This window comes from Lissotriton helveticus, chromosome 3_2 (genome assembly GCF_964261635.1).
Source record: "Lissotriton helveticus chromosome 3_2, aLisHel1.1, whole genome shotgun sequence".
Classification (NCBI taxonomy): Eukaryota; Metazoa; Chordata; class Amphibia; order Caudata; family Salamandridae; genus Lissotriton; species Lissotriton helveticus.
In genome coordinates, this window is record NC_136062.1 from 269305205 (window position 1) to 269318356 (window position 13152).

A 13152-nucleotide genomic window follows, 5' to 3' on the forward strand; every position below is an offset into this window, starting at 1 on the left:
TAGTTTTAGTTGATGTGCACATTAGCATGTGAAATGCTGTCACTCACAGTGAAAGTGAGCCAATGTGTGTAGGCGGAAGACACATTGCCTCATGTTACATATGCTGTACTGGGTGGACCAATTGATGGCCCAAAGCCCTTCTATGTATAGTATGTATTTTTATTCATGATTTTTTTTTTATCACGTGAGGCTGGCGAAACAATTAAAGCGGTCTCTTGGTCAGACCTAAAAACTGAGGTACCCATCCCATCCGAAGTGTACTGAACTAAATATAAAGAAAACTTGGAAACCTTCAAACCAAGGGAACTATGGTCTCCAGTGAGTAAGCCGGGCCTTGCCGCAGTGTGCGTCCTGCCCAGGGGCCACCTGTCATCTCCCGGCACCACGGACTATCTGGAAGGGACCTGAAGCAGCGGATCTTACTATACTGTGCACAAAATTCCATATATCACCTCAACTATACTTTACAGAGCTCATTAGACTCTTGACAGAAAATAGAAAACAAACCTATAAATAAAGCACCGATATCACTTGACCTTTAGAGGTAACATTATTTTAAAATGTGTATCCATATTGATTACAATGCATGTAATATAAAGGGCAAATTGCAAACTTTAAGATCTGAAAACAATATTTGACTCTTTATATGATGTCTCTGCATGTGATTGCACCTAAACTATTGCCTATGGCTTACAAAAGGTGTCTAGATATGGTTACACCTTGTCGGGGCTCAGCGTGGTGGAAGGCCATTGTTCCCCTGCCTTTTATGATCATGTTCGTCATGGCCTACTTTTCTCCTCAAACCAGACTCTGATAGGAGGACAACACTTGAGTTAAAACAGATGACATCTCAAGCGGCACAAGGGCTCATTTAGTGCTGGAGACTGAGAATCTCATGAGCGCCACTGATAATTGGAACATCCAACGCTCACCTGTAGATTGGCTCACTTTGATGCCCTGGGGTGGGAGGAGGTAGTTAATGAGGTCTCGCTTGTCATGGCAGCTACTCCAAGCCACCAAAACAGATGCTAAACACTAGTGCAGCAACAGCTCCCACGATTGGGAAGTTATCACTTTGTTGGAGGGGTAAGGACTTGAAGAGAGTCCGTCATACAAGTAAAAAGCTCTCACCAGATATTGGCTCACATCTCATAACCCCAAATACTAGGAATGAAGGAACGGAGAGTGCCAACAGTATTTGAACGGGCACCTTTCAGGTGCTAGTAACCTCCACCTGCCTCACAGTTAGACCTTGGCATGAAATTCTGTTCCGCTCGCGAAGTTTGTGGAGTTTTTCCCACTAATTTCTGAAAAAATCCGCGTAGCAGCGCAGAGCGGAGTTTTTTCTCTCAAGCGACTCGCCATCGTTAAGTTGAGTGCGAGCGAGAAAACTCTTACTCCAGACCACCTCCCGGCGTTGATTTCTCAACACAAGCAGTAGTGGCAGGTCATGGCAGCTCGGGCTGAAAAACCTTCCGCTCGCGTTGAGGAAGTCATGGCAGCTCGCGCTGAAAAACCTTCCGCTCGCGTTGAGGAAGCTGCCGCTCAAATAGAACATCTACTCGAGCGGCAGAAAAAAGCAACGCTAGCTAGCGCTGTATGCAGTGCCGTTCACGCTGATGTTACAGCGTGGGACAAACACCTGGCGCTAACAATCAGCACGAATAGCACATTGTATCTCACTCCTCTGCTTGCAGAACTCCACTTAGCATGGCAGAGTTTTTTTGGGCACTATGTGGAGTTCCATAGCAAACTCCACCCAAGCCTACTCACAGTCTGGGCATATGCAACTAGGAAAAACAAAATTATATTTTAGTTTTACACCTTTTCTGATGCAACATTACAGGTCACATCGCATAGAGGTAGGTCAACGAGAGGCTGTTAAACAATCCTACGTCTTCTGATTTCAAAACAGATTCTCAGGATGGATCCTAGGATGGCCTGTGTCTAGAGAGCTACTCACAGAGAGTGACCCGTCCTCTCACGCTGTCTGCTAAGAGGTTCAAAGGATTCAGCTGCAACCAGTTACCTCTAGCCAGACCTCTAGCATTATCACCTGACCTCCGTCATCAAAGTGCTCTCATATTCCCCTAAAGAGACGCGCCTCCCTATATTCAGCACCCATCACTGTCCATCATGCCAATCAGAACCGCACCAATGCAGAAGGCTGTCCGGTAGTGCTAGACGAGTTTCTACATCAGCCCTTAGTATTGAGCGGGAATACCCGACTCAGAGATAGAACCCTGCCTTTATGGAAACTTCTGTCTGTGACTTGCTGGACATCTTGTATAGCATGTAACATCCTAGAAAGTGGGAAACGCACTGAAAATATTATTTTTACACTGGGTTAAAGCTGATAATTATGCCACAAGCTGTCTTTCCCGGGGCTGTGACTACTATTTTCTGGTAACTGTGGTACTTTCTAGGGAAACTCTAGAGCAACTTAGACCAACAGGAAGGTTGAGTGGGAAGGCACCCCAGGGAAAGTTAACACAACCGTTTACATGAGCGTGGCACTTTATATCTTAACAGAATCAATACTTAAACACTATTTAGTCTGTCACTGTTCTGGTTAATGACTATGGTTTATCTAGAATTTATATTATTAGTCTATATCACACTGACTAATTTTTCAAGTCTTATATGACAGATAAAGTAGTCCAGTCACTTCTAGTATTCCCAAAACAATTCTTTATTTGTCCGATCAATAGTTACCCAAACTACAGCCAATGTGTTTCGCTCCATTAGCGAGAGCTTCCTCAGGTCTATCTGTTCTAAGGTTTTCCAATTTATAGTTCACTTCATCTTTTCTTGTATCCAAAATGTTGAATTACCCTTGTTGTTTATCAAATTGTGCTTAGCAAATTCTATGCATTTTCATGATGTGATTCGCTTAATTTCTTCCTGTAACCAGAGTATGGTCTACTTCGAAAAGCAAGCCTTACATTCTGGATACTATAGTCCAGGTATGCTGGCGTGCCTTGTGGGCTCACCAAAACAGTTGGAGCGAAAAAATACTTTCTTTTGCGGATGTTGCAGACTTTTATGTACAGGAAGATTGGAATTATGCAGCAATGGAGGACTAAACTATGCAGCACTGTTGAATATATATGCAGCAAAAAGGTCAATTAAGTGGCATACCACAGATTATTCTGTGGCAGTTTTCTTTTGCTATTTTGTTACTGTAATACTTAATAAAGACTCAATGGGAAGGGCGGTGTGCAGACTAGGTAAAGTACACATGATTTCTAAGGAACTGTTTACTTCCTCTTTTTGACACAGCCTTCACTACTCAGCCAAGGAGTAGCCATGGCAACGTCAGGGATACCAAAGGGCCACTGGTACTAACTGGCGCCCATGGCTAATGCCAACTACGAAGAATCAGAGATGGAGACATCTTTTGTCACCTCTGTTCGGCCAGAAGTTTCACCTCCACCGTCCCAGTCTAACACCTGAACACAGCAAGTAGAAACTGAATGGTGACAAGTTAGCCTTTGCAAAGGGTCTGCCAAGAAACTGTAGTTCTCGGATTGTTTTACTTCCGGTGCGTTTAAGATAGCAACAACATTTATCTTTCTGAAATCCGCAAATTATGTAGCAGATGATGGATTACATGGCAAATCTGGTAAATTTATAGTAATGTACAAAATGCCACCTCAGCACCACTGAGTAATTTCAGTGGCCTCCCCAAACGTGATTTCCCTTATGGTCTGATTAGGCCTACAACAGGCATATATCAGATCCATACCTAACCTCCTGGCCTTTAGGAAAGCACTGAAGACCTGGTTGTTTTCCTCTCTTTAGAGTCCATGTTGAATAATGTCCTTGCCCTGTAGTTTTAGGCAGTGCCAAGAAGCGCTTCATGGGTATACAAGCGCTCTATAAACATATTAACATAACATAGTGAATGTTTGTAAGAGTTCTCCTTCCCTGATGAACATTACTTGCCGTAAAGTCACCTGTTGGCTTTTTAGGTTCTGTTTTGTGTTTTTGTGCTTATACACAGTGCATGTGAATGCCTGCCGGCAGCCAGTGACCTGCGACAAACGCCACTACTCCAGGTCTGATTCATACCTGCTTTCCTCCCAGTCTCGAGGCTTCTTGGTTTCATTGGGCTTGATGCAGCGGATATAGTGGGGAGTGCATTTCATCAGAGTGCTGACAAGGTCATTGGCTTGTTTCTGTAAGAAGAAGAAACAATATTTACTCATGATTCACCCCACAGCTGCAGGGCTTCCAACACATCTGCAATGGGAATAGCATGGCTGAACTATTGTGTGGGATGAGGCGAAATGAGAGAGTTTCATTACAACCCTGCACTTGAAGCAAATTTCTCTTTTAAACCATATAGCTTGGTTCTCAGTTACCAGTAGGACAGAGTGAAGAAAATACATTGATAAAAAGGGCCATACCGTGAATTTTACTACCAGTGTAAATAATATTTTCAACCAAAAATGTTTTAGCTAATACAGTATTTCGTAAATATATGAGGGATAAAGTACCCCCTGCCTCACATATTAAGGATAATACTAGTCGCCGAGAAGTACAGTGACCATATAGAGGAATGAGGCAAAAGGCAGAGTTCTTTTTATAAGGTCACAGAACTGTTAGGAGACTTGAAATATCCATATAAGGTAGAGGGTGCTTTATTCCTTATACTCACATCATCACTACCCACAAACCACTTACATCCATAGTGTGGTGTTTTATAATATGCATTAGATAGAATGTTTGTAATCAAGAAAAATAGAAGTAGAAACTCTAGTGTAAAATTAACCACACTCAAAACAGGGCCACATTTCGTGCAAATAGATTCAGTTTAATACAAATCATATTTAAAATAATACTTTAGCTCAGGGTGTGTAGAAACATGAAGAGAGATTCTATTGTTCATATAATTTCCTAGATCGTGGAAAAACTAAACATGTTGCCATAAATATATATCTCCTTTCTGCTCATCACTGATCATCTAGAAGAACGGAGCAGAAGAAGGAAAAGCCACATGTTTAAGTTTGTAAAACTACATCTTTAATGATGATCCATGTCCTGCCTTTCGCATTGGCTAGTGGCTCTGGCAGCAGACACTGTGAAGTCAGAAGTCAAGTGTAATAAGTTATAAGTCTTCATTCCAATCAGTCTTCGGAAACCTCCAACGTGTTTCGTACACAAGGCCTTTGTCAAGGCTATTCATGGCAGTATTGATGTTGATTCTGTGCAGAAAAAACTGCAAGGTCTATTGAGGTTGATTTGCCAAGGTGAAAAAATCTATGTGGGATGTGTAAATAGCATATATGTAGCAGCGGAAGTTCACTCCATTGCTATATCTCACCATACATTACTATAACGCTTGCCATTTGACCAACATGGCCCATCACAGCCATTTGGATGCAACTACATCCCTGGTGGACAGTGTCCCACCAGAGCTACCATACATCTCTGACACTGCTCATTTCTTCCAGTGCTTGGCCGGTACAGATGTGCTATTTACACACCAGAGATATTTGTTTTACCTTGACCAAGTCCTAGTGGATTAAATGCACGCTTGCTGTTTCTATATCACTATGACTGTGCCTCTACATACTTACTATATTGTCTTGCTTGACGGCTGTACCAGTTCACTCACATAACAACCGTTTTGGCGAGCACCTTTATAATACAAGTTGTACTCACTTTTTTTTTAGAAATGGAAACTATAATTTAGCAAAAAACAACACGGGGTGAATATCATTTAGCCACACTCATATTTCTGAGATGTGCTACTCTGTCGTTTCCACTGCTATGATTGTAATAGTTGGTTTATACAGGGATTGCAGGCTGCCATGTATTATACTGCTTCATGTCAGTGCTAACGACCATCGGACTGAGTACTACTACCTTTGGTAATCACAGCGCCTCTTATCTACAGTGCTTAGAAACAGCAGATATGAGAGGCCCCCCCGCGTCTAGGGTTGGGGGGCCTTTGGTAGCATTTCGAGCGAGAGGAGGCTAGAGAGAGACTGGGCCAGTGCACAGGGGAGTGGTCAGCAGGAAATATGAGGAGGTAGGGCAAGCTCTTAGTGCGTCACCTAGGTGCCCAGGCAGCCTCCCCCATTGAAAGGAATAAGAGCACTGAGCACGAGGGAGAAGCCCTCTTTGTCCTCTTACCTCGGGCGCCACGGGTCGAGGGGACTCCTATTTTGGCGGGGACTGGCTCATCCTGGAACAGGAAGGACAGTCAATGGGGCTCCGGGCTGGCGGGAGAGGGGGCCGTCCTGCTGGTGGTCCTGGACTCTACGGCCCTTGCCGAGATGCCGGTGCTTCGAAGAAGCAATGTGGTGAAAGCGGGTTGAAAGCTGGTGCGCAAGGAAAGGTGCAAAGCAATACCAGGCAGCCGCGTCTAGGGTGTAGACGACAGGTAGTTACCGGGAATGGAATGGAAGCAATGGAGATGGGTTGTGGCCTGCTGGTACAACCCACATCCAAGGTGGCTCTGGAGATCCTGGATTGAAAATACAATTGTAACCTGTGGTGCAAACGAATATTGCACAACCCAATGTTTATCAATGTGTGTTGGATTGGTTTAATAAAGTTGGTCTAATGTTGACAATGCATCAACAAATGAAGAGAGCGTTATCTGAGAATTAATAAAGACTACGCAGTGAAGACCAGACACTTTGTATGGTGCCTTTTTGTGGTGGGCCAAAGGGAGGCAAAATATGGTGGGATGAATCGCACGTTATATGCTTACTATAAGTGGCGTACAAACAGACCAGACATAATAATGACCGGTTCATTAACTCCAGTGAATGATCGTGGCAACTGAAGGACTTGTGTCTGAGCGCTTTTAATGTGCGAGTTTTTTAGCTCAAGGCAAGCAATGATGACTGTGGTGATGGACTGAGCGGCTGACTCACTCAATGCAGGCTCAGGTGTCAGACTCTCTGAGCTAGGTTAGGCAGGGAAGATTTAGGGAGGACACTTTTTGTACCCCTCCCCACCTAACTGTTTCTGATGATGGAACACTGCTGTGAACTCCCATTGGTGGATGTTCGCGCTGATGTCATAGCTTATGTTAGCACCCCGTCACATTAGGGCCTCCTCTAGCTCAGTCCTGGAATTCAGGAAGAAACAGAAAACCTGGCTCTACACATAGGAACCAGACAGGGCGGCTAGCAGCCCCCTTCTGATCAGCGTCAGAATATCCTCCTGGGTGGGTTGTACGCGTAACACAACAAGCAACAGTACCATACGGTGTCACAAATGACCTCACTTGTGACGTCATTGTTAAAGGAAAAGGTAGACTGCCTGTAAAAAGAGCATCTCCGCTTCATAATATCCCATAAACTAAGGTGCAGTAAATGTTGGTGCAGCAGCCAAACTACGACCCCTGAATCTAACATGCTGCAGTGTGCTGTAGCGCAGAGAAGCCCTGGAGCAGTGACCCTCGTCAAGCACTGCAGACTTTATTGGTGAACCTCCAATAAAGGAGAGTTGGTTCGCACCCAGAATGATGCAAAACAGCGTCTGTAGTGATTGTCTTTACTTCTGAGTTTCTTGCACTAAAGCTGATAATGCGAAAAAAGTTGGCTTGTCAGGTACAAAGAAGTAAACTAACACATGTGCATCTCAGCAGCTGTGATGTTTTCAAGAACCACAGCTGGAAATATCCTGTGTATTCTAAGATGTGCTGAATGATCCACAAAAAAACCTGACCAGGGCAGAAATATAGAGACATGCGGCCTACATGCTGAGATAAAACGAATTCAAACATCCGAAAGCCACAGTTTGGCAAGGGTTGGCGCTGTTGGGTTTGTGGGAACCATTTTAAGGGCGCCGAAGGGTACAATTCCTGACATAAATAACACGAACTGCAACAACATCTGGTCTGCAATAAGAAATCTGTGCCGTTTGCAACAAGTCTTTAAAACACTGCCGTAGGCAAGCACATCAACTCATCAGAATACCGGAAGTGACATCACGCACCCTTTGACCCCAGGTGACACAACAGCGTTGCATACCGTATAACTTTATGTAGCATATGGGCGGGTGAATCACTCTAGTTTAGCGGGAGACTCACGATTTCTATTTTGTTCTACAATGTTAGGCATTATTTTACCGAGTTGCCCTCTATTTTACTTAGTATATTTAGAAAGCATTAGATAAAGACAGATTAAATTACATGTGATATTTAAGAAAGTAGTATTTATATTATGAATGGGGCGCTCTCCCTGCCGGCTCCTCCCTCGCACTAGCTGTGTTGAAAAGCCTTTCACCCTCAACTCACCGGTGGATTCCTCTCTGCCTTGGATGCTGTTGCTGCTTACTGCAGAGCCTTTTGTTTTAATCACTTTCAACCCACTTCTTGCGGTACCCGCTTCGCGGGTCCCGCTGCGAGGAAGGCGGACTCACAGCCTTAACGAGGAAGAGAGAGAGAGAAACAGGGCTGCGAGCTGTTGCTGGCGCAGGACTACCTGTCCCAGGAGCGCCAGCAACCATCCCAAATTGAGACCAGCTGGGGCGCTCTCCCTGCCGGCTCCTCCCTCGCACTAGCTGTGTTGAAAAGCCTTTCACCCTCAACTCACCGGTGGATTCCTCTCTGCCTTGGACGCTGTTGCTGCTTACTGCAGAGCCTTTTGTTTTAATCACTTTCAACCCACTTCTTGCGGTACCCGCTTCGCGGGTCCCGCTGCGAGGAAGGCGGACTCACAGCCTTAACGAGGGAGAGAGAGAGAAGCAGGGCTGCGAGCTGTTGCTGGCGCAGGACTACCTGTCCCAGGAGCGCCAGCAACCATCCCAAATTGAGACCAGCTGGGGCGCTCTCCCTGCCGGCTCCTCCCTCGCACTAGCTGTGTTGAAAAGCCTTTCACCCTCAACTCACCGGTGGATTCCTCTCTGCCTTGGACGCTGTTGCTGCTTACTGCAGAGCCTTTTGTTTTAATCACTTTCAACCCACTTCTTGCGGTACCCGCTTCGCGGGTCCCGCTGCGAGGAAGGCGGACTCACAGCCTTAACGAGGGAGAGAGAGAGAAGCAGGGCTGCGAGCTGTTGCTGGCGCAGGACTACCAGTCCCAGGAGCGCCAGCAACCATCCCAAATTGAGACCAGCTGGGGCGCTCTCCCTGCCGGCTCCTCCCTCGCACTAGCTGTGTTGAAAAGCCTTTCACCCTCAACTCACCGGTGGATTCCTCTCTGCCTTGGACGCTGTTGCTGCTTACTGCAGAGCCTTTTGTTTTAATCACTTTCAACCCACTTCTTGCGGTACCCGCTTCGCGGGTCCCGCTGCGAGGAAGGCGGACTCACAGCCTTAACGAGGGAGAGAGAGAGAAGCAGGGCTGCGAGCTGTTGCTGGCGCAGGACTACCTGTCCCAGGAGCGCCAGCAACCATCCCAAATTGAGACCAGCTGGGGCGCTCTCCCTGCCGGCTCCTCCCCCCTTAGCTCTAATAGCCTAGTAGCAGTCGAAGGGTGGGCGCCGGGAGAAGCCCGGGACAAGGGCGGGACCGACTGCGACCGACAGAGACTGATAGAGGCTGGGCTGGGCCACATCCCTTTTATCTCTTATTTAGGTAAACTCTGGTAATATTTACTGTCCTCATTGATCAATATTTTATTATTGTTATTTATTGGATTTTATTGTGACCCACATTTGTTCACTCCCCTCTCACATAAGATGACTACTAAGAAACTACGATCCGGGCGAGTGGTAGTCGGTAGAGCCTGTTCTAAAACCAAATCTAATCCTTTGCGAAATAGAAATGGGCCAGCTCTACAAGTCAAAAGTACATGCCAGTTATATTCTTTATGGGATAAGGGTAAAGAGAAAGTGGATCGAGAAGAAGTCATTACTGAAAATACTATTATTAGTACTAAAGATCAGGTACAAGACTCCTATATTAATAAGAGAGATAGTATTTCGCCAGGTGTTATAGCCCCATTTCGCCCTGAGGTGTTAACCTATAAGAATCAAGAACAAGATATAGTTCTCCCTCCAGAAACCCAAAATTCGATAACTAAAGTGGTAGAGCAAGGTTCCCCAGTAATAGCAATAGCTCATAATCTTTCCCCCCTCTTAAATAATGATTTAAATATATGTCCTGGTTCGTTAACCCCGTTGCATATTCCCCCAGAGGACTACACTCTACCTGATATTAATCTTGAGTCTCAGAAAGTTTTAATTCAGAATCTTACCACACGACAGGATACTATGGCTACTCCTGTGTTGCATCTTTATAGCAGCACACCCTCTCATAATTCTGACTTTTCTACCCCAGAAATGAATCTATTTGTTAGTTCCTCTCATGACCAAAATCAAGATAATGATCGACAAAATTTATACGCACGAGAAAATAACGTAATCTCCGATTCTTTAACTGCCCTAGAGCGACTAATTTCTTCTATTTTAACGCTTTTGGAAAAATTAGTAAATGGATCAGACAATGTCTTTGATACAGTAACCCTGATCCTAAAGGCACTTTTGAGTAATCATACAGGACTGGCAGATATCATCTATCCAAAAATAATAAATTCCCCTAAAAATTTAGGTGAGGAACAACAACAAGAAATAAGGGATAAAATAATTACTGATCTGCCTACCATGTCTGATCCTCTGGGTAAGACTAATACGGACCTTACAGCCCCGATTCATCCTTCCATCCAAAGGAATGAGAATCTAATTACAAACAATTGTGCTGCTCTTATTAGTCAAGAGATTAAGATATCTCCAATTATGGAGAATAAAGAGTGTAACACCTTACCTCCTATCTTTCCTATTTTTTTTCCCCCAAACAAATAAAGAAACACTAAATCATTTGGTCCTAACGGACAAAGCTCCTCCATTAGAAGAGAATAAATCCGAAATAATAGTATCTAAAAAACAACGAGGGAAAAAAAGAAAATTAAATCGAAGATTTTACAAAAAGAGGCAACGGAAAATTATTTTTGAAAATGTTAAAGATTCTTTAATGAATAACTCCAATCTTGTGGATTCTGATCTTAATTTATCGCATGAACAAGTGGAAAGCCCAAAGGTAATTTCCACAGTAGTACAACAAGAACCAATATGCCATACAAATCAGCAATATTCTGATGTTCAGCGTACTATTGTAAATGATTTAAACTTAATCCCTGCCTCTGATTCGGCTACAAGAGGAACTCTTGATCCTTTGGCTATCCCTTTTTCACAAGCTGTTGTACCTGAAACTCCATGTAAGACAGGCCCCAAGACTGGAGAATATGTAGATACTCTCTTTCTTGATTTTATTCCTATCTTTGATCCAGATCTTATTTTAAATAGATCAGTATTAGTTAATTGTTTTCAGGAAATAGAGAGTTTAAAATTAATACAATCGGTAGATATAGACGTTGTAAAATTAATAACTTCCAAAAACGGAAGGATAGCTCGTGTGAAATTTTATTCTAAACTGGTATTAAATCATATTCTTCAGTGGGCAGAAGAATTCCAAATAAGAGGAATCGATGTTGATACTTTCATACCGGTTAAAATAGTCGGCCAAAATTGCCAAGGATTGTCAACCTATCAGGGGCTAAAAGCCTATTCTTCGGACAGTCTCCCTGTAAAGACTGAAGAGTTGAAAATAAGGATACAAAAAAATAAGCGGCAAGTGACAGTTAATAATCCGCTCCCGCTAAAACAAACTAGGGTAAAAGATGCCGATTTTGAGTGGAGTTGGCTACCCTCTATTCTGTCGAATAAATCGGGTCTTTCATCCGGAGTAAATCCTAATCTTTAGTGATAATTTAAAAATAATTTCCTGGAACGCTGCTGGTTTAACCCAGATTTCCGATAAATTACTATATTTAAACTCTTTAGATGCAGATATTATCTGCTTACAGGAAACCTGGCTGATAGGGAACTTACCGGTTGTGAAAGATTATTATGTGCTGGAGAGTAGTGCCACTCCCTCTATAAGAGGCCGAGCGAAAGGTGGGTTAGCTTGTTTTTTATCAAACAAAATTAAATGGAATTATACCCACTTTGTAGATTCGAACAAATTATTTCAGGCGATCACTTTAACAAACTTTGTGAACGATGGTTCGAACAAATCAGTCATAATAATAAATGCTTATTTACCTCCTGACCTAAAGTATAACTGTGGTATTAAGAAGATCTGCTCTTTTATTCTCAACTTACAGGAATCTTGTTCCCCCCCATATATCATACTGGTGGGTGATTTAAATGCTAAAATATCCAATGGAGCTTTAGAGTTATTTAGAAATAAAGAAAAGGAGGAAATGTTCCAGATACCTAAAGCCATATTCCCAAAGAACATTAAAACAAATAAAAGAGGGAAATTAATCCTGGAGAGCTTAAGCGAGGCAGATTGTATTATAGCCAATGGGAGGTTTTCCTCTGACAGCCCTGCTCACCTAACACATAAATCAGGGAATGGTGGTTCGATTTTGGATTATGTGATAGTCGATAGCACATTTTTTAGTTTCTTGAAGGACTTGATAGTGTTACCTACCGATCTTAGTGATCATAATGTTTTGATTTTGAAGTTGAATGTATCATCTTCTCAAAAAGATCAATGGAAAATCGGGGATGATCTATTGAACTTTGATATTAAAAACAGGAAGTGCTATTGGAATTCCAGGACTATTAAAAATCTGTCCTATTTACTAGAATATGCCGTAGACAACTTAACCTTATGGGAGGGCAGAGAACTAGGCTGCTTTACGTCCTTTTTACAAATTTTAAAACTAAAAGCTCAAAAGCCTCTAACAGCCAAGGTACCGCCCAAAATTCCTTCCGATCTTCTTAATTTAAATAAGGAAATAAATAAATTGGTAAGGGCCCAATACCTTTTCCCCACCCCAGACCGTAGACAAATAATCTTACTTATGAGGAGGAGAAGAAATAGGTTGAAGGTCAGATTAAAATGTGAGAAGGAAGACGCTCTTTGGTGTAAACTTCGTGAAGCAGCTAAGAGTGGTCGAACTAAGACCTTCTGGTCATTAATCGGGGAGGGTTGTGGGGTGAGATCCAGACCTTCTCCGATATCAATAAATGAGCAGACTTGGGTAGACTTTGTTCAGGGTCTATATAGTAGTAATGGTGAGGAGCTTGACCTTAATAAATTGCAGGAAGATCTATTTCCTTATGATCCTCCTTCTGAATTAGAAATTGAAGCCGCAATTAAAGCTCTCCGCTCGTC

At 43.3% G+C, this 13152-nt stretch overlaps 1 protein-coding gene across 2 annotated transcripts in view; it reads right to left on the bottom strand.

Annotated features, from left to right (window-relative positions):
• Positions 1-13152, bottom strand: part of MYO1E (myosin IE) — a 616637-nt gene that overhangs the window by 132737 nt on the left and 470748 nt on the right. For both annotated transcript variants that reach the window (XM_078685186.1, XM_078685185.1), the window contains exon 17: positions 4075-4181. In XM_078685186.1, the coding sequence (XP_078541312.1) occupies positions 4075-4181 (107 nt within the window). The remainder of the gene's footprint in view (positions 1-4074; positions 4182-13152) is intronic.